Here is a 22,777-nt window from a genome sequence, read left to right on the forward strand (position 1 = left end):
GTACTAAGTACTATTTACTTTCCAAAGGATATAAGTGGATAAACTAGCTCCAACTAAATATTTATTCTATGATAAACTAAAGAAAAAAGTAAAGAAAAAATAACTTATATAAAACTTGTTTCAAAAATTGACAGCCAATGATGAAGCACCACAATATGCTTCCCGCGATATGAAACACTTTAAGCGGCGGAGTGGTGGGGCTGAGGCGTCTTTTTGAAAAGGAAAGAGAGCTTTATGTACATCCAGACAATTACTATTTTTACATCAATAAAGGTTATATAAAGAGCATAGAATATTTATGGATACCTGGAAAACTCTAAGATATATAAGTAATTTAACTCCTATTCCAATAAGTAAATCAACAACTCAAACGATTTGGTTAAACCCCAAGATCAAAATTGGCGGTTTTAAAATCATCTGGAAACATTGGATGATAGCAGGTATTCGTATTTTGGATGATGTAATACAAAATGGTAAGTTGCTGGAGTTTTCACAATTACAACATAAATTTGATCTTAATAAGTCACAATATTTTAGATGGTTGCAATTGAAGCAGTCCATTCAGGTAGGGTTCCCTGAATGGAAAAATCTCACTAATTATCATAGTTTGGAATTCTTATGTTTCCAGATGGATTCAACAGATCATAAAGCCGCACAGTGGTGCAAATTAATATCTAGATTTGTAAATAAAAAACCAAAAAATGGTCTTAGAGACATTTGGAGCATTGAGATAAAGCACCAAATTACTGCATCTCAATGGCCACGACTTTGGTCTTGGAGGTTAAAATGTACGGTGTCAGCATCTATGAGACAAACTTGTTTTTTTCTTTTACATAGAGCTTTTTGGACCCCTGTTCGTTTACAAAAGATAGATAGTTCTAAGTCTAATAGATGCTGGCACTGTCATGTTGAAGTTGGGATATTAGACCACCTTTTATTCTATTGTCCATTCATATTATTATTCTGGAACTGACCAAGGTTTATAAAAAGAAGAAGAAACCTGCTGTTAACAGAATTTCTGTGGGTGTTCCACAAGCTGAGTGTTTTGGTCTGTTGGGAATAAATGGAGCTGGCAAAACAACAACCTTCCAAATGCTGACAGGAGACATTTCTGTTACTGGTGGAGACGCATTCATAAATGGATTCAGCATCTTAACCCAAATGAGAGAGGTGCATCAGAACATGGGTTACTGCCCTCAGTTTGACGTGCTAGATGATCTCTTAAATGGACGTGAACATTTAGAGTTCTATGCCCGCCTCCGTGGCGTTCCTGAGAATGATGTAAAGAAGGTAGCTGAGTGGGGTATTAAGAAACTGGGACTGATCAAATATGCTACAAAGTCAGCAGGAACATACAGTGGAGGAAACAAGAGAAAACTTTCAACAGCCATAGCTCTGATTGGATGTCCACCTATAGTTTTCCTGGATGAACCAACAACTGGCATGGATCCAAAGGCTCGGCGCTTCCTGTGGGACTGCATTCTTAGCATTATTAAGGAAGGGAGATCAGTTGTTTTGACATCACACAGCATGGAAGAATGTGAAGCGTTATGCACCAGAATGGCAATCATGGTGAATGGCCAGTTCAAATGTCTTGGAAGCATCCAACATTTGAAAAACAGATTTGGAGACGGGTACACAGTGATACTGAGAGTTGCTGGTTCAACTCCACAATTGACATCAGTTGAAGAATTTGTTGAAAACACCTTCCCTGGCAGTGTTCTTAAAGAAAAACATCATAATACTCTGCAGTATCGGCTACCATCTGGCCACACGTGCTTGTCAAATATTTTCAGTGCCTTCACCGACAACAAAGAACAGCTGAATATTGAAGATTATTCCGTTTTCCAGACAACTCTTGATCAGGTGTTTGTCAATTTTGCTAAGTATCAGAGTGAAGAGGATACTGTGGAGCATGTCTATGAAAATCCAGTTGAAGTAGAATCAGATGTACCTCCATTGGCAAACGAGATGTCTCCTACGAGCAATGTTTAAAAGTGTACATCTCAGCAATTATTTCCAGCAAACAGTACAGTTAGTGCCCCGTTTGGTTGCGTTAAATGGCCAAAGGAAAGTTGAATGTGTTTAACTTGCGACAGGGGTAAATGGAAACTCAAAATATACAGCACTTACTTTTTATGTGGAGCACCATTTTAGAAAGGATGTTCAAACCGGAATTTAAATGTCCTGGTTGAACCATCTCATTCCACAAGTATTTCAGAACAGGATCTGTATATAAATTATATTGCACTTTTTGTTGGCATTAAAAACCAAATAAAGTTTAAAAAAAAAAAAAAGAACAGGATCTGATGTACAGCCTGTTCTAAACTACTTGGAGAAATGGGCATTTATGTGCTGTTGATATGTAGGATGAACATCTGCATCAAACCCATGCTGCTCCTTGTGAACCTGGGCAAGTTACTCGGTCCCCCATTGTTCCAGATATATATATCTCCTAAACTTACTTGCTCCACTTCATCACTGACGCTGAAATCGTGGATTGAAGACAAAGTTTTATTTTATTTTTTCTTTCCAGCTTATGATTTATCTTTAATCTTATCTATTGTTTTGCCTTTTGTCTTTGTTTTGTTCTATTTCTATCATTTAAATTTCTCCAGAATTCTACTGTTCAACGGCTCCCCCTTCTGCTTCTATTCCTTTCTCTCCTCTCTTCTACCTTCCAAAATATTTAGATCAATGCTGTCTTGTTAAAATGTTTATTTTATTTTTATTTTTCCTCTAACTCAACTTTTCACTTCTCTATTACCCTCCAGGTACTTTAGTTAGATTGTGAGCCTTCGGGACAGTAAGGGAATTTTTCAAGTACCTTTCTTATTTCTAATCTTAATGTATATTTTCTGTAAACCGCTTAGAACCTAACGGATGTAGCGGTATATAAGAAATAAATTACACTACACTACAAATCAATTTGGCCTCAAATTAATAGGATGTTGGAAAATCCAGTAGCCTTGACATATGATACTATTTTATTTGGCACAACTATGAGAGCAAGAAGTCAAATTTTGGCAAGTAACAACAAACTTCTGTTTATTTTAACTGGAATAGCAATACAGCAAATAACATATAATTGGAAAAAACATGACATGTTAAACTACAATTTCTGGTGGAATTCTGTATGCCATATATACAAAATGGAACTCACCATTGCAACACAAAAAGGCTATGTGAGTAAATTTCAAAAAGTCTGGGGACCGTTAACAGATTTCTGTAATGAATGATTAACTTTTCCCATGATAAGAAATTTGATTAGAGGGGAATGGGGTGGGATTTTATTTTTGACTCTTACATACTATATCAATATTTGAATGAATTTACAATAAAGTTGATTTTATGTATTATTGATTGGGAGGGAGGGAGGGATGGGGGATTACTATATTCAATAGGAATTATATAAATTTAGATTTCTTGCATAATATTATAACTTTATATAATATTAATTTTCTAAAGAAATGTTAAATTTGATGTTAATATGTGAGTTTATCAAGTGTGTATATTCAAGTTTCTAATAAGTTTATTTGAAACACTTGTTGTAACATAAGAAAATGAATAAAGATTTATAAAACAAAACAAAAATGGATTTTATGCTGCTTATCCTAGGAATAAGCAATGGATTTCCTCCAAGTCCATCTTAATAATGGCTTATGGCCTTTTGTTTTAGGAATTTATCTAAACCTTTTTAAAACCCCATTAAGCTAACTGCTTTCACCACATTCTGCAGCAACAAATTCCAGAATCTAATTGCACATCGAGTGAAGAAATATTTTCTCCAGTTTGTTTTAAATCTACTACTTAGTAGTTTGATCACATATCCCCTAGTCTACTCATTCCACTCCACTCAATATTTTATAGACCTCCATCAAAACTCCCCTGAGCCATCTCTTCTCCAGGCTAAAGAGTCCTAGTCACTTTAGGCTTTCCTTATAGGCAAGTTGTCCCATCCCTTTTATCACTCTTCCCTTTACTTTCTCTAATTCCACTATATCTTTTTTGAGATGGGTTACAAGATCTGCACAAAGTATTTGAGGTGGAGCCACACCACACAGTGAAACAAAGGCATAATATTTTCATCTTTGTTTTCCATTTCATTCCTGATAATTCCTAACATTCTATTTGCTTTCTTAGCCACTGCCACACACTGAGCTGAGGGTTTCTTGATGATGACACCTAGATCCTTTTCTTGGGTGGCAACTCCTAATGTGTAACCCTGCATCATGTAACTAGTTTGGGTTCCTCTTTCTCACATGCATCACTTTGCACTTGTTAACTTTAAACGTTATCTGCCATTTTGATGTTCAGTCTCCCAGTCTCACATTCGACAGGATGCTGAAAGGTTCTCAGCCCAACCAAGAAGGGAATGATGTAGAGCCATGAAACTTAAAAGTTATTCCACATGTTATAAGTTATTCCCTACGTTTAACACACTTGGCACATCATGTCTGAAGTTTTTGCAACTCTTCCAAAAAGCACTCTGATGTCTGGTCACCAAAATACTGCTTCACTGTTGCAATCACCTTCGAATCACTTGAAAATTGTCACCCTTTCAAACTCTTTTTAAGGTTTGGAAATACAAAATAGTCAGATGGAGCAAGACCTGATGAGTAGGATGGATGGTCTACGTACTGAAACACAAACTGCATCAAAACATCCATCATTTTGCCAGCCTTGTGAGAAGGGTGCACTGTCTTTGCAAAAAGAGAACTACTTTCCGCAGCTTCCCTCTCCTTTTTTTTTTTTTTCAATACTTTCTTTAATCAGCAGAACAAATGACAGTAGTATTCTGTATTATCTGTGTGGCCTCTTGGAAGATAAGTCATTACAGCACCTTCCTGATCCCAAAACACCATGGCCATGACCTTTCCTACTGACTTTTGGGTCTTGAATTTCCTTGGCCTTGGAGAACCTGATTGCCGCCATTGCATGGACTGTTGTTTATCTCAGGATCATGGTGGTGATACCATGTTTCATCAATAGTAACTAGTCGTTCCAAAAAGTTGGCACCAGCTCACTGAAAATGCTGCAAAATCAACTTGGAAGTGTCCACGCGACATCATTTCTCCCTCAGCATTTAAACATTTGGGTACCTACTTGATCGACAGCTTTTGCTGCATACCCAGCTGCTCGTGGATTATTCCCTGGATATCTGTAGTGTCTCAGCAATTGTTTTAGCCGATATTCATCAATCTGCCAAAATCAGGACACGGATATGGTCAACAATTTCAGGAGTTGATATCATTTGAGGCCTCCCAGACCTTGCTGCATCTTCGGGCTTGAAATCTCCACAGTGAAAGTTTGTACACCACTGTGGAGTATGACAGGCATATGTCATTCAATGTTAGAATTATATATTCATGGATTTCCTTCAGAGTTTTCTTCTGCAGGAATAAGAACTTCATTTCAGCTTGGAATTCCACACTTGAAAATTCTACACCTTTTCGTTGACATAGTTCAATCAATGATCTGAAACAACATCAAAACATAGCATTATGATTCTGCAGATTGGCATTTTGCAAAACAACATAACACTTACCAGTTACTGTGGCAAAATAATGCTTAGAATTTAGGAAGTTGGTTAGGCTGAACTCTTCATCAACCCCTCATAGTCCTCTTATGATTTTTCTACTCCTCTTGCAATTTAACAACTTTGAACTTTGGTGTCATCAGCGAACTTAATTATCTCACTAGTTATTCTCATCTTTAGATCACTGATAAATATGTTTAAAAACCAGTGGTCTTAGCACAAACCCCTGGGAACCCCGCTATTTACATCAAACAAATACTTCTTATAATACTGTAAATCACAGTCATCCACAAAAAAGAGAAGGAGGAAAAGCCTCAGATCCCCTATCTGCTGCAATCAGTTTAGAGCTAACAGACTATAAGCTAGATGCACTAAACAAGATTGGTAAGACCACGTAGGTCTGCTCCGATCCGATTTTTGGCCAATTCTAAGAGAGCTATTGATGCACTAAAAATTTTGTTCCCCATAATCCCCATCTCTCCTGTCCAATTGAAAGCGACTCTCACACATGCGCAGAGCAGGCAGGGGAAGCCCGAACAGCTGAAAGGCAGGGGAAGCATCCTGCCACTCAGCTGTTCGGGGCAGGAAAATTTTATTTTTATTTTAATGGGCACAGATGCTGTGTATGTGTTACACATACACAATATTTGCCCCATTAAAAAAAAGCACCCTCCCCAACGAACTGGCACCGGGGAATGCCCCTCCCCCATGCCAACGAAAATCATCAGGAGGGACCCATGCCAACCCCCCACGTGAGAAAAAATTGGCAAGAGGGATGCCCATTCCCTCCTGCCAACAGAGGCCTCCCCCCATGCCAGGTGCCATCCCCCTGAACCATCCCCTACCCTCCTCCCCCAAAAAAGGCAGGCCGGATGCCCACTCCCTCCTGCCACCAGATGCTCCTCTGAAACTCCCCCACCCCCTGAATCTACTACAGTACCTTTGTGTGAAGACAGCAGGAGGGAGGGCTCAGTCCCTTCAGCTCTGAGGCCCGCTGATCCAAAATGCTGGGCCTTCTTCTCAGTGCATCATGTGATGCATGGAGAGGGGCCTAAGGCCCTGACTGGCTCAGACACCTAAGGCCCCGTCCTTTCCCCTTATTTTAGAAGCCCTATTTGCAATTTACATGTGCATATCACATACACACATACAACTGCACTATGTGTAGATTATAAGAGGGCAGGGTTTTAATGGAATTTAAAATCTGCACATGTGCATTTCCTTTCTGAAATGGGGAGTAATATATCAACATAGATGTTATAGCTGCTCACTGGCATATGTAGATTTTTAAATGGTGCTTCTATAGGCCGATATCTTTAATTAATGTAGATGGAAAGTTACTGGCTAAAACTTTGGCTATGAGATTGGCTAAGGCTTTCCCTTATATAATTGATGTACATCAAACTGGATTCATTGTGAATAGACATTCTTCTAGTAACACAAGATTGACATTCCACACTTTAAATTTAACTAAAAATATGAATGATCCGGCTTTTGCCATATCTCTAGATGCAGAAAAAGCATTTGACAGAGTGGAATGGGATTTCATGTATCAAGCCTTGGAATGGTTTGGTATAGGTTCAGGATTTATTCAAATGGTTCAGACTTTGTATAGCTCCCCTATGGCAAGATTATATATCAATAATAAAATGTCAGATCATTTTCAGTTACATAGGGGAGTTAGACAGGGTTGTCCACTATCTCCTTTGCTTTTTGATATAGTATTAGAACCCCTATTATTAGCTATTAATCAAGCAAAGGGGATACAGGGTATTCCTCGTAATGATTGGGAATATAAATTCTCTGCTTATGCAGACGATATTTTATTATATTTGAGAAATCCTGTTTCCTCCATTCCTTGTTTGTTAGACTTGATAGACAAGTTCGGTAAATTTTCAGGATATAAAATAAATTGGAATAAGTCTGAACTTCTTCCACTCAATGTACATTGTTTAAAAAGTATGTTTGAGTCCTTTTCTTTTATTTGGAAGGATGATGGTTTAAAATATTTAGGAATATGGATTAAAAATACAGTAGATGAGACTGTAAAAGAAAATGAAAAAATACTATTAAAAAAGGTTACGGAATTATGTGAGCATTGGAATCCATTACATTTATCTTGGTGGGGGAGAGTTCAAACGGTTAAAATGATGATTCTACCTGTAGTTTGCTATCAAATGGGTATGATACCAGTATTTTTTCATGGATCTTTTTATAAAAAATTGAACTCGATTATTATAAAATTTATTTGGCTTGGTAAAACTCCTAGAATTGCTATAGCATCTTTGCAAAGACCAATTAAGGAGGGCGGGGTAAATTTTCCAAACTTTTATAGGTACCATCAAGCCTATATTTTACGTCAAGGTATGTATTGGGTCCTCCCAGATCTCATTGAGTATACTGCTGATTGGTTATATTTGGAATGGCGACTCATGTTTCCTTTACATCTTTCTCATGTGCTCAGTATCAAGATGCCCAGATTGTACAAAGAAAATAGAATTCTAATGGATACTTGGAAAACATTACGGTTTGTCAGTAATTTAACAACAATTACTATTAATAATTCAACGAATCAATCCATATGGCTAAACTCCAAGATTCAAATTGGCGGTTTCAAGATCGTCTGGAAACATTGGATAATTGCAGGTATCAGAACTTTAAATGATGTAATTACTAATGGTAAGCTGCTGGATTTTACACAATTGCAACATAAATTTGGGCTTCACAAATCACAATATTTTCGTTGGTTGCAATTGAAGCAGGCCATTCAGGCAGGGTTCCCTGAATGGAAAAATTTGAATACTCAACCTAGCATAGAATTTTTATGTTTTCAGGCGGACTTTCTGGGACATCATGCCGCACACTGGTATAAAACTATTAGTGAATTGGTTAAAAAAAAGCTTAAAAATACTCTTAGAGATATTTGGAGCATTGAGATTAAGCATGATATTTCAGCATCTCAATGGCCACAAATTTGGTCTTGGAGAATGAGATGTACAATGTCAGCGTCTATGAAACAAACTTGGTTTTTTTTTGTTACATAGAGCTTTTTGGACCCCAGTTAGATTGCAAAAGTTAAATAGTTCTTTGTCTAATAGATGCTGGCATTGTAATCTGGATATAGGGACTTTAGATCATCTTTTGTTCTATTGTCCCCATATCTTAGCCTTTTGGAACTCAATCTGGGATCAAGTAAATTGTTTATTGGAAAATCACGTAGCATTAACTTATGATACTGTACTTTTTGGTATGTCTATGAGAAAAAAGAGTCAGATATCAATGTGTAATAACAAACTTTTATTGATTTTGACCGGAGTAGCAATTCAACATATTACTAATAACTGGAAAGACCATAGTAGGCTCAATTTTAAATTTTGGTGGAATTCAGTTTGCCACATATACAGAATGGAAAGATCAATAGCGGTGCAAAATGGAAATTATAAAAACTTTATTAAAATTTGGGAACCATTAACGTCCTTTTGTCATGATTGATGCCATTTTTCTAATATTTCTATATTTAATATGTAAGATAAGGGTGGGGTGGGGGAGGGTCTCTATTATATGAAAAAATAAAAATTACTAAAGGGATTTCAGGATGGGAGAGGGAGGGTTATATTTACAACTATAAGTTATAATGATAAGATGTACAAGTGGTTAAATCTATGTTATTGTGTTGCAATTTTTGTACACTTGATGAAAGTTTTAAAATGAATAAAGAATTTATAAAAAATAAAAAAATAAATGGTGCTTCTTTGGGCGAGTCCTTTATAGGAGGGGTAAAGGAAATTCTCCCTTTTAATTCCCCATTGTTTATTTCCTCTTTCAAAATGCAAATAATTAAGGATTCAAGCCTCCATTATTAAACAACATATATACTTAACTCTCCATTTTCTTACATACAAATTTAGATAGTAAGCCCTCCAGAGACAAATACTTAAATGTACCTGAATGTAATTCACCTTGATTTGCTACTGAAAAAGTGAGTACTAAATCCAAAGTCCCTATTCCCCCCCACACTTTTTCCTACACCAATTAAGCCATTTTATATTGACTTTATAGACAATATGCTGTTTATTTTTTAACATTTTTCTTTTGTACATAACTTGTTTACCACTAGAGTGTCCATTAAAGGGAGATTTTTATTTTAAAAATAACTATTACCTTCAGTATTCTTTTTTGCATGTTTCCTTAATATGTTTATTGTAAATATTCTGTTCTTAAAGGTATAAGCTCACTGGAGGGGAACCTGTTACAATCTGTGTGCTGTGAGTTTAAGTTAAAAGAGGGGAGAAATTCAAATTTGGCCAAACCGATACTACAAATGGATTATGCACCTGCATCAGCCCCAACTAACAGAGGAGGCTGTATGACATCTTAATCAGATTTTACATGCATATAGGGCACGCAGCTCTTCTAAAATCAGCTCCATAGCTACCAGAGATTATTCTAGATAAAAGCATTTGTGCAGTCGGTACCAACTGCATAAATGCTTATGAATATCAGCCTTGTGATATATACCACTCTTCAAGACCCCTGAGATCAGAGAGGATTAATCGATCAAGAACTGCTTTACTAAAGCTGAATGATATGAATCTCTAGCACGCACAAATTCTATGCTTAAGTCCTAGATGTTTCAGAGAGATGGCAAATATTTCAGAGAGATGGGAGTCTCTTGATTTGTGCCAGAGAAGGTGGTAGATGGAAATATTTGCCCTTATTTTATGGGCTTATCTTACCTTGCACTATTAGTTCGATGCTGATCTCATCAAGTGTATTTCCAATATCATCTGCTACCTCACAGCGATAAATAGCTGTATCTGTCCGGCTTGTATTGTGAATTATCAAAGAGGGTTTGCTCAGAATATCTGCACGATTCTTCAAGTCACCTGGAGAGAGGAAGATAGCCAGAATGAACTGGGAAGCAGCTGGGAAGATGACCTATGGCCAAAGGCCAGGACTTTCAGCAGAGCCAGCTTTGACACTTTCATTTCAGAACCTCCACAATAATAAGATTTAGAAAACTGAAGTGTGACATACCTTGCAATATATAATATTTCTTGATTGCCATCAAGAAAAAAAATCTCCAAAGTAAAAAAAAAAGGTGACAGGTCTTAAGCGCGCGAGACAGATGCGCGCCGACAAACGAGTGCCGACAATTCAGCGGACTTCATTGCGCCAAAGAAAAACCTTCTTTTAAAGGGCTCTGATGGGGGGTGTGGGGGGGAACCCCCCCACTCTACTTAATAGGGGGGCGTGGGGGGGGCAATCCCCACATTATACTGAAAACTTAACTTTTTCCCTAATAAATAGAGAAAAAGTTGAGTTTACAGTATAATGTGGGGTTACAACCCCCTCAAGCCCCCCCCAACGCCAGCGTGATCACTATTAAGTAAAGTGGGGGGTTCCCCCCCACCCACCCCCATCGGAGCCCTTTAAAAGAAGGTTTTTCTTCGGCGCGATGAAGTCCTGCGCTGAACTGTCAGCGCGCGTCTGTCTCGCGCGCTTAAGACTATGAACCAAAAAAAACCTTGGTGTGAAGATACCAAAGGAGATTTGTAAAATGTACTGAAAGATTCACTGTGGTACAGCAAGCACTAATAATTCAACTTGTGATACACCCAGTAAGAAAAAGAAAAGGGCCTCCTCACAAGTTAACAATGCACCTAGCATACTCCCATTCCAACCAATAAAAAGGTTGACGTAAGAAGCTCTGACAGCAGTAAAAGAGAAAAATATGAGAATGTCATAATAGAGGTGTCAATAGCAAGTAACTACTATTCTGTGAATCGTATGAAGGACAAAAGAGGCAAAGACAATGTGGCATGTTAGATATTTCCCATGGTGCTTGGGGCAGCAAGCCCAATTAAAAGCAACTTCTGAGGTGATCCAAGATGGCATCATAGAGTGAGGTCACACCAGCAGTCGCTCCAGTTTTTGTGCTGCGATTCAATCCCTTATTTTAATAGTGAGGAAAAGGAGAGGGAAAGTAAGAGAATTATCCTCCTGTTCCCACCTCCACTCCAGTGATGAAGCAGGTGGCACTCAAGTATTTTGGAATGCTTGCTGTGCCTCCACTGACAACTTCTTCAGCTGGAGCAGATACACAAGTGTCAGTCAGCAGTTTGGAAGGGGTCTTGTTGTGCCTCGTAGAACGAACAGCTCCCCCATAACCAGGAAGTAAAGCTGTTGCAGACCTGTGTTCAACTGAAGTCACCCAGAGAGAAGCAGAAGCTGAGCAACAGAGGGAAGTGTCTGCATTGCCTTCAGTGTTTCTCTTGGGAGAAGATTCATCTTTACAAGCAGCAACTAAGATCTTAACACAGGAAACAGTGAGTATCTTGAACCAAGTGAGAAATAAGCCTACTTACCACAGTGAGAGTCAAGTTATTGAAAAACCAGCTGTTGTGACATTGGAATCACTTTGGGATATTAGGCATGATAGTCATATTTCCTTGCAGTCTGTAACTTTGGACAATACTAAGGATATTAAATTAATTTCAGAAGTGGTTCTAATCTAGACTCAGCCATCTGCCCAGTAGTTCTCTAAGCTAGAAGTTCTGGATACTAAGATACAGACACTGGAAAGTTTAGAAGCAGCATTTCTGAAGGATAAGATCTATATGCATCGGTGTTTGGAATATTTGGAAAATCAAATTAGAAGATATAATCTGAGACCGCTTAACTTTCCTAAGTCTCCGATTATTTCTCCAATTGATATGGTAAAAAGTATTTGACTGAGGTTCTAAGAATGCCAAGAGACTCTTTACTCACTATTACAAGAGTCCACTATATTATGGGCTCTGGGAGATCTGGAGACTTAGCCCTTTAGGTCCAAGGACGAGGGGATAATACTGTATGAATCTCACATCATTTTTGGAATCATCCCTGGAAATAATTACACAAATAACTACTTTGGTAATATCTTCTGCCCTGGAACCTGTCTGCAATTCTGTGTTGAAACTTTATTTTTAGGCTCAAAAGTTCATGTATTTCCTGATCTCGAAAGAGATACACAGATGAGACATAGGGCTTTCCTGGCTACTCGAACCATGGTTATAGCCCTAGGTGCTAATTTTGTTCTTGGATTTCCTTGTGTATGCTATATAATCAAGGCAAACAATTTCAGTTTTTTGAGCCTAAAGAATTGAAAGTTTCTTAAAGCTAAGGAAGATGTGATTATTATTGTATAACACTTATGTTCACTGCTTTAGGCTGGTTAGAAGTACAGGATATAGTTGCATCCTCAAAATTGTTATTTTTCCTTTTTTTACCTTTTTTCCTGACTCTTGGAGCTATATTTCATATTCATTGTGGACTGTGTTTGTATTGATTTATTTCTATGACTCGTAGTATTTTTCTTTTTCATGTTTTGCCAATTCAGTAGAATCTCAGTTAACCGATATTCAAATAACCAACACTCTCAATCAATAAATAATAATAATAACAGTTTATATACCATAGGACCATGAAGTTCTATACGGTTTACAATGATTAAAAGATGCTACAGATTGAGTAGAATTAACAAAGTTAAGAGCTAGTGATAAACAGCTCTAGAAATCAGATATTGTGGACTAAGATTGTACAGGTCAGTTACCTAAATACTTCAGGAACAGAACAAAAAAGCACAGTTACTTACCATAACGGTGTTATCCAGGGACAGCAGGCAGATATTCTCACATATGGGTGATGTCATCCACGGACACTACTAAGTGCACTGTCACTTTTGGTAAGAATTTAGAATGGGTGCGTAGGAATACCTAAACATGGTGAACTACCATAAAGGGTCCCACACCAACATCTGAAGCTCACTCATGCGACGTGCATAAGTGATGGAAATTAAAAATACCAGTGTCGAAGTGAGATATTTAAAATGAGCAGAAGATATTGGTTCAAATGGAGGCTATATCCAGCTACTGAGAACAACATTAAGATCTCAAACCACCGGACGTGGCTTAAAAGGTTGTTAGATATTGAAAAGGCCTGCCATAAACCTGGAAACAAGAGGATACGCAGCCAGAGATTTATTGTTGACCTGAACATGGAAAGCACTGATAGTACTCAGATGGAATCTTAATGAAGTGGTGTTAAAACCTAAGTTGGATAAGTGAAGAAGATATTACAACACTGAAGATATAGAGGAGGATGAATCATCAAGATGCTGAAGATCACACCATGCTGAAAACCATGTCCACTTCTGTTGGTACCACTGCTGCATGGAGGGTTTTCTGGATGCCGCTAAAATGACTAAGAGAATCAGAAATATCATCCATCTGTTGAGTTCAGGCTGAAAGGTAGCAATCTGAGTGAGAAGAGACAAAAAAAATCAGCAGGGTTATTGGATCTTTGACTGCGAGCTGAAGTAGAAAGGAGAACCACTTTTGTCTGGGCCACCGAGAAACTACGAGGATCATGGTGGCAGATTCTTGAGTGAGTGGGATCAGTGTTTTAAGTATGAGAGGAATTGGAGGAAATGGATAAAGGAACTTGTCTCTCCCATTCAGAAGAAAAGCATCTACCTCCAGACAATGGTGGAACAGAATTGAGGCAGTTTGTGATTGTGGTGGGATGTAAATAGGTCTATCTGAGGAGTTCCCCACTGAGAAAATATCTGATGTAAGACCTTGGAGTGAAGTGTCCACTCATGGAGCCAAAGCTAGCTGCCGAGCTTATCGGCAAGTGTATTTTGTGCTCCTTGAACATAGAGAGCTTTGAGGAAAATGTTTCAAGCAATTTTCCAATTTTCAAATCTCCTCAGCTTCTTGACAGAGCCAGAGAGAGTCTGTCCCTCCTTGATTGTCTATGTAACACATTGCAACTTGATTGTCGGTGTGAACAAGAGGGACAGGATTGGATATACTGTTGAAAAGTCTTTAGAGCATTCCGAATCGCTTCGAGTTCTAAGTGGGTTATGTGAAACTTCTGATCTTGATCAGACCAGTAACCTGTGTTCTGAGACCGTACATGAGAGATCCCCAAGCAAATATGGATGAGTCTGTGGTCAAAACTTTCTGATGTGGAGGCATTTAAAAGAGCAGCCCTTTGGAAAGATTTGATGAATTTATCCACCACTGCAGAGATTGATAAAGCAATGATGTGACTGCAGTCTTTTGAGAGAATGGATCGAGAGCTTGAGACCGAATTGCCAGGGACCACTGTGCTGTTCTGAGATGAACACAAGGGGGTAATATGCACTGTAGATGCCATGAGACTGGACTGACTGAGCTGGATTGTAGATAATAGACTTGATTGCAAAGGGGAACAAATGTTTCTGACTTTGCTGAGGTAGGAACATTCTGAGTCGAATTGTGTCAAGTAGGGTTCCTATGAAGTATAGTGGTTGAGAAGGATTTTGAAAAGTTGACTTTGAACCCTAAATGTTGACTGTAGTGCTATGAGCTGTTAAAGCTGCTGCCACTACTACCCGGCAATTAATAAACTCTCTCGTGAAAGAAGCCAGGCTGAAGGGCAAAACTCTGTATTGAAAATGTGGAAGGTTTATCTACAACCGCAGTTGTAGATCTCAGAGGTCAGATGGATGTAGATCGTTCGTCTAAAATACTTGATGATTCTGAGAAGGGAAAACGTCCCCTATGGCATATAGTCGAAGCAGAGCCAACATTTGTAAAAGGAAAAGGGAATCTGCCGTGGGCTGACAAGGCCTCACTTTGAAATGAGGTATAGTGATGAATTGAAGACGTAAATGTTGTTGATAACTTTAAAAACCAACAGGTGTCATCAGAAATCAACGTTGTAGAAGACCTCAGATTGATTGAGGAAGAGTCAGAGAAAAAGAGAGAAAAGATCATTGCTCTTCAGAGGCACATGAAAAAAGGCTGAGCATGTTCAGAAGGAGCTGCCTTGTGAAGTTGCTAAGGCTGCTGCTAGTATTGCTGCTTTTGCGGTAGCAGCCGGGATGTAAAAGTATATCACCCCTGATATGAATAGGAAGTAGACTTTGTGCTATTCAAAGAATTCCAAGGCCTTTCATGTTGTGATTAGTTGTGTGTGGCCGCATATCATAGTCCCCGACATTGCAGAAGGTCTAAATGACCTCTAAAAAGCATTATAGGCTGAACATAAGAATTGCCTTACTGGGTCAGACCAATGGTCCATCAAGCCCAATAGCCCATTCTCACGGATAAGAACATAAGAATAGCCTTACTGAGTCAGACCAATGGTCCATCAAGCCCATATATCTGCCTTCTAGAAGGTGCTCTGAAGGAATATATTGTTCAAAGCCTGGCAATTTTCTTATCAATAGCTTTAGATAAATGGTGTAAGAAAGGATTCTGGTTGCCAGAATTTCGATAAAGGCAATGTCCAAATTTGACCAAAGCACAGCCTTGATGCCCTTGAGGCGCTGAGGCAAAATCTGATGTACTGGAATATTTGTTAAGGGTTGGTTCCAGCAGTAATGAGTGATGTGGGCCAACAGACCCTGAACAAGAATGAGTCCAGCGTTCTCGGAGCAACCAAGATATTTAAAGGTGTGTCCCAAATTGTTGAGAAGCATCTCAGTAAGCCTGCCATATAACGACAACCTGAGAAGCCCTTTGGGAGGCTCAGCATAGTCCAGGCACGTCTGAACTCAGCGATAGGTACAGTGTCAGCTTCCAATTTAACAGATAGGACTAGCTGCAGCTACCAAAAAAAGAAAGATCCACTGAAGGTCTCCTGAAAGGCGGTTCCTGTAACAGTTCAAAAGGAATGCCGTAAGACTCAGGCTTATATAAAATAAGTGCACCATCTGAGTCCAATTTGAATTATAGAGAACTTTGTTTCTTCAAAAAAATCTTACAATGTTTATTAAGTTTTCTTTTAATACATAAAATAAAATTATACATCAGCAGGATAAAGAAAATATTTGAACATTATATATTTTGCACATACCTCTGATTCAAAAGAAGAATTCTTTGATAAGGGTAAAATGGGGACACCTTCATAATCAATAAATGGATCAATCTTTTTAGTAGGAGTTAACCAGGTAGAATAGCTAACTTCAGCTGACCAGATCCATAATGGATATTCAGTAGCACTGAACTGGAAAATGCCTCTAATCTGCTTTGACCACCAGGAAGCTCTGAATGTGGAGCTGGAAGTTATCTGGGCACCACTAATATTTAGTGCCTTATCTGAGCAAGTTGGGCTGGAAAAAACTGTCCTAACTTGCCCAGATAGCTATCCGGATACTGGCTCCAAATATCAGAGGCACCTGGATAACTTCCGAGGTTTGCCAATGGACCAGATATTCAGCATTGGTGCTACTTATGGCCTGATGCTGAATATCCACTTCTAAATCAACCAGTGGCAGCCAGCTTTTAACAAAATGCTGACTGCCTCAGGCTGAATACTGACCAGAAAATATTCCTTCAATTTGTTTTTAATAACTCATAACTGACTGTCAAAAAGTTTTGCAGAGTGAAATGTGTATGGAGATAAGTGATGCCCCACTTATAATAGTGTGAATTGTGATGCTGGTAAGGGAAAAAAGCTGGCCAACAGAATTGAAGAGTCTCATACCTACTACTTGGTTGTTAAAAAATACATAGGATGTTTCCCCTGGTCGGATTTTTTTCCATTCAATTCTGGGACTGGAGGTCACGATTCCATCCTCAATAATGCACGATAGTTCCACACCTAGTCATGGAGACAAAGTAAATTAAACAATGACTTCAGGATTACTTTTTTTTTGTCCTAAGTTTCTTTATAATCATTTTATGTGATATTCTCCCAGAAACCCCTCCTCCAGTTCATCTTTTTCTATATTGCCCTAACCTTGTTTATTGTCATTAATGCAGTACTTATATACTCTACTCAAACTCTACCCCTGTGCATGCTCACTGGCAAAATAGATGCCATCATTTCATGGTGTATACTCTGCTACTAGCTATAAAGCACAGTTACTTACCGTAACAGGTGTTATCCAGGGACAGCAGGCAGATATTCTTAACGTATGGGTGACGTCACCGACGGAGCCCCGGTATGGACCTTTTTAACTAGAAAGTTCTAGTTGGCCGCACCGCGCATGCGCGAGTGCCTTCCCGCCCGACGGAGGAGTGCGTGGTCTCCAGTTAATATAAGCCAGCTAAGAAGCCAACCCGGGGAGGTGGGTGGGTCGTAAGAATATCTGCCTGCTGTCCCTGGATAACACCTGTTACGGTAAGTAACTGTGCTTTATCCCAGGACAAGCAGGCAGCATATTCTTAACGTATGGGTGACCTCCAAGCTAACAGAGAGGGAGGAGGGATGGTTGGCCATTAGGAAAATAAATTCTGCAACACAGATTGGCCAAAGTGTCCATCCCGTCTGGAGAAGGTATCCAGACAGTAGTGAGTAGTGAATGTGTGAACTGAAGACCAAGTGGCCGCCTTGCAGATTTCCTCAATAGGCGTGGAACGGAGGAAAGCCACAGAAGCAGCCATAGCTCTGACCCTGTGGGCCGTGACAGCTCCTTCCAGTGACAGGCCGGCCCGAGCATAACAGAACGCAATACAGGCAGCAAGCCAATTGGACAGCGTTCGTTTAGAGACAGGACGACCCAGACGGTTGGGATCGAAGGTCAGAAAAAGCTGAGGAGAGGAGCGGTGAGCCCTGGTACGGTCAAGGTAGTATGCAAGGGCACGCTTACAATCCAGCGTGTGTAACGCCTGTTCCCCAGAATGAGAATGGGGTTTTGGGAAGAAGACAGGCAGCACAATGGACTGGTTGAGGTGAAAGGCTGAAACCACCTTGGGGAGGAATTTAGGATGGGTACGCAGAACCACCTTGTCATGGTGAAAAACAGTGAACGGTGGATCGGCGACCAGTGCATGCAGCTCACTGACCCTCCTGGCAGAGGTGATGGCAATGAGGAAAAGCACCTTCCATGTGAGAAGTTTGAGCGAGGTAGTAGCAAGAGGCTCAAAGGGAGGCTTCATGAGGGCTGACAAAACCACATTGAGGTCCCAGACGACCGGAGGAGGCTGTAGAGGTGGTTTGATATTGAAGAGGCCTCTCATGAACCGGGAAACCAGAGGATGAGCCGTGAGAGGTTTTCCGAGGATAGGCTCATGAAAAGCAGTGATGGCACTGAGGTGGACTCTGATTGAGGTAGACTTGAGACCAGCATTGGACAGAGAGAGCAAATAGTCCAGAACGGTCTCTACCGCCAATGAGGTGGGATTGTGATGATGCAGGAGGCACCAAGAGGAAAACCGGGTCCACTTCTGATGGTAACATTGGAGTGTGGTGGGTTTCCTGGAGGCATCCAAAATGCGACGGACAGGCTGAGACAGGTTCTCTGGAGAGGTCAGCCCGAGAGAAACCAAGCTGTCAGGTGGAGGGAAGACAGATTGGGATGCAGTAGAGACTGATGCTGCTGTGTAAGCAGAGTAGGAAACACAGGAAGAGGAATGGGCTCCCTGGAGCTGAGCTGAAGCAGGAGGGAGAACCAGTGTTGTCGGGGCCACCGAGGGGCGATGAGAATCATGGTGGCCCTGTCCGTGCGGAGTTTGAACAAGGTTCGCAACATCAGAGGGAGTGGAGGAAAGGCATAGAGGAACCGATCCGTCCAGTCGAGCAGGAATGCATCCGGGGCCAGACGATGCGGAGAGAAGAGTCTGGAACAGAACTGGGGCAGCTGATGGTTGTGAGGAGCTGCAAATAGGTCCACCTGCGGAGTGCCCCAGCGAGCAAAGATGGAGTGGAGAGTGGGAGGGTCCAGGGTCCACTTGTGAGGTTGAAGGATGCGGCTGAGCTGGTCGGCCAGGGAGTTCTGTTCGCCCTGGATATAGACAGCCTTGAGGTAAAGATTGTGGGCCGTGGCCCAGGTCCAGATTCGGAGGGCCTCCTGACAAAGGAGACGAGATCCGGTGCCGCCTTGCTTGTTGATGTAGTACATGGCGACTTGGTTGTCCGTGCACAGGAGAAGAACCTGAGGGTAGAGGAGATGCTGGAAAGCCTTGAGAGCATAAAACATGGCTCTGAGCTCCAGGAAGTTGATGTGATGTTGACGCTCCTGAGGGGTCCAGAGTCCCTGGGTGCGGAGATCGCCCAAGTGAGCCCCCCATGCATAGGGGGAAGCATCCGTGGTTATGACCATGGAATGAGGGGGTAGATGAAAGAGAAGTCCCCTGGAAAGATTTGAGGAGCTCAACCACCATTGAAGAGATTGCTGAAGAGACGATGTCACAGAGATGGGATGAGAAAGAAGATTCGTGGTCTGTGACCATTGGTTGGCAAGGGTCCATTGAGGTATCCTGAGGTGGAGTCGCGCCAGAGGAATCACAGGCCATGTGGCCCAGAAGGACCATCATCTGCCGAGCAGGGATGGATGGATGGAGGAGCACCTGTCGACAAAGGTGAAGCAGGGTGCGATGCCGGTCGGCAGGAAGGAACGCTCTCATCTGATTGGTATCGAGAACTGCTCCGATGAACTGAAGGCGTTGTGTGGGAAGCAGATGCGACTTGGGATAATTGATCTCGAATCCCAAGAGATGGAGGAAAGAGATGGTTTGATGAGTGGCTTGCAGCACAAGTGGAGATGTAGTTGCTTTCACCAACCAATCGTCCAAGTAGGGGAACACCTGTAGGTTGTGGGACCTGAGAAAAGCCGCTACCACAATCAGGCATTTGGTGAACATCCTGGGTGATGATGCGAGACCAAAGGGCAGTACCTTGTACTGATAGTGGTGATTCTGTATCTGGAATCGAAGGTAGCGACGTGAAGCCTGATGGATTGGAATGTGAGTGTAGGCCTCCTTGAGGTCCAGGGAACATAGCCAGTCGTGTTGAGATAGAAGAGGATAAAGCGTGGCAAGGGAGAGCATTCTGAACTTTTCCTTGACCAAACACTTGTTGAGGTTCCTGAGGTCTAGGATGGGACGAAGATCTCCCGTTTTCTTGGGTACCAGGAAGTAGCAGGAGTAAAATCCCTGACCTCTTTGGTCTGGAGGAACTTCTTCGATGGCATTGAGGAGGAGGAGGGATTGGACCTCCCTGAGGAGGAGTGGAGTTTGGGAGGAGTGAGAAGCAGACTCTACGGGAGGATGGTCTACAGGAAGAGTCTGGAACCTTAGTGAGTATCCGTGACGGATGATGTTGAGAACCCACAGGTCTGATGTGATGGCCTCCCAGCGTTGGAGAAAGATGGTGAGGCGGCCTCCGATAGGTTGAGGAAGAGGCATCGACGGTTGGAGACTGGCTATGCCCTGGAGAAAGGAGTCAAAAGGGCTGAGGAGGTTTAGTCTGAGGGAGAGGCTTGGTCGCCTGGTGAGACTGAGAGCGAGCCTGAGTGTGCTGTTGTTGGCGAGGCCGACGGGATTGCTGTTGAGGAGGATTAAGCGGCCTAGCAGAGAAGCGACGTTGGTAAGAGGACTGAGGTCTGTATGGTCGCGCAGGTGGAGTCTTCTTTTTAGGCTTAATGAGGGTGTCCCATCTGGTCTCATGAGCCGAAAGTTTTTGTGTTGTGGTATCTAGAGACTCCCCAAAAAGCTCATCACCAAGGCAGGGCGCGTTGGCGAGACGGTCTTGGTGGTTCACATCAAGATCAGACACCCTCAGCCAGGCAAGGCGTCGCATGGCTACCGCCAGTGCAGAAGCTCGGGAAGTGAGCTCGAAGGAATCATAAATCGAGCGCACCATGAATTTCCTGAGCTGAAGGAGGGTGGAAATTTGTTGCTGAAATAGTGGAACCTTACGTTCAGGTACATATTTTTGTAAAGCAGAAAGTTGTTGGACCAGGTGTTTCATATAAAATGAAAAATGAAAGGTGTAGTTGTTGGCTCTGTTAGCCAGCATGGCATTCTGGTACAGGCGCTTTCCAAATTTGTCCATTGTTTTCCCCTCTCTGCCAGGAGGGGTGGAGGCATAAACACTGGAACCCTGGGATTTTTTGAGAGTGGACTCTACGAGGAGGCTCTCATGGGGCAATTGGGGTTTATCAAATCCCGGAATAGGGATGACCCGGTATAAACTGTCCAGTTTTCTAGGGGCACCTGGAACAGTAAGGGGATTTTCCAAATTTTTATAAAATGTTTCCCGTAGGATATCATGTACGGGCAGTTTGAGAACTTCCTTGGGAGGTTGGTCGAAGTCCAGGGCTTCTAAAAAGGCCTGGGACTTCTTGGAGTCGGACTCAAGTGGTATGGAGAGAGCCGCGGACATCTCCCGAAGGAATTTCGTGAAGGAGGATTGCTCGGGCTTGGAAGTGGATTCAGCCATGGAGGGTTCCTCATCTGTAGAAGAGGCATCCTCCTCGGTACCGAGTGGGGATTGCTCCCATAAGTCTGGGTCCCTGATAGCCGGCTCAGTATGGCGGGTTTTAGAAAGAGACTTGCCAGAGCGCATGGATACGGTGCCGGGAGATGAAGACCGGCGTCGATCTCTGTCCCGGGAGGAATGGTGCCGATCCCGGTCCCGAGACGACCGGCGTCGATCTTGGGCCCGGGAGGGGTCCTCTGCAGAGCAAGTCTGAAGTGCAGGCTGGGCAGATAAGACCGGCATGGAAGTGTCCATCGGTACCGAGGGGGTGGACACCGGTGGAGTGGTGCGAGGCTCGGGCCGGACCGGTACCGGAAGGAGCGGTGCCAGTAGGGTCGGAAGGAGCTGTTGGAGTTGCTGTTGTAGCTGCTCCTGGAGTTTGTCCTGGAGGATGGCCGAGATGCGGTCCTCCAATGGGGGCACCGGTACCGTTTTAGATTTCTTCGGTACCATAGGTGCTGCTCGACGCTCCGGCAATGAGGAGGCCGATGACGAGGCACTCACCGAGATCGGAGCGGAGTGTTTACGGGATCGGCGGGACGCCGGAAGGACCGGGGTCACCGCTGTAACTGGAGGGCGCTCAAGGGAAGTGGAAGGCTTCTTAGCCGGCTTACCTGGTGCTATCGACCCCGAAGGAGGATCAGGCGGTGTCGATGTGGTCGGTGCCGATTTAGGCGGTGCCGTCGACGTCGGGGCCTGATCCATGGTAGAACCGGTGCCGAAAAGAATATTTTGCTGTATTTGCCGGTTCTTAAGAGTGCGTTTCTTAAGAGTAGCACAGCGGGTGCAGGTGTCAGCCCGATGCTCTGGACCCAAACACTGAAGGCACCAGTTGTGTGGGTCAGTTAGAGAGATCGGGCGTGCACACCGCTGGCACTTCTTGAAGCCCGGTTGAGGGGGCATGAAGGGAAACACGGCCTCCGCGAAATCAAACCCGGAGGCTTGGATGATTACAACAGGCCCCGCCAGGGCCGGCTGCAAAAAGCAAAGAAAAAGACA

At 42.1% G+C, this 22,777-nt stretch overlaps 1 protein-coding gene across 1 annotated transcript in view; it reads right to left on the reverse strand.

The window, feature by feature from the left end:
• The window catches only part of JAM3 (junctional adhesion molecule 3), a 147,306-nt gene that overhangs the window by 35,526 nt on the left and 89,003 nt on the right, over nucleotides 1-22,777 (reverse strand). The window contains exons 3-4 of the mRNA XM_033918892.1: nucleotides 17,060-17,176; nucleotides 10,276-10,425 (exon numbers count right to left, since the gene is read on the reverse strand). Of these exons, the coding sequence (XP_033774783.1) occupies nucleotides 10,276-10,425; nucleotides 17,060-17,176 (267 nt within the window). The remainder of the gene's footprint in view (nucleotides 1-10,275; nucleotides 10,426-17,059; nucleotides 17,177-22,777) is intronic.

Source organism: Geotrypetes seraphini, chromosome 13, assembly GCF_902459505.1.
Source record: "Geotrypetes seraphini chromosome 13, aGeoSer1.1, whole genome shotgun sequence".
Classification (NCBI taxonomy): domain Eukaryota; kingdom Metazoa; phylum Chordata; class Amphibia; order Gymnophiona; family Dermophiidae; genus Geotrypetes; species Geotrypetes seraphini.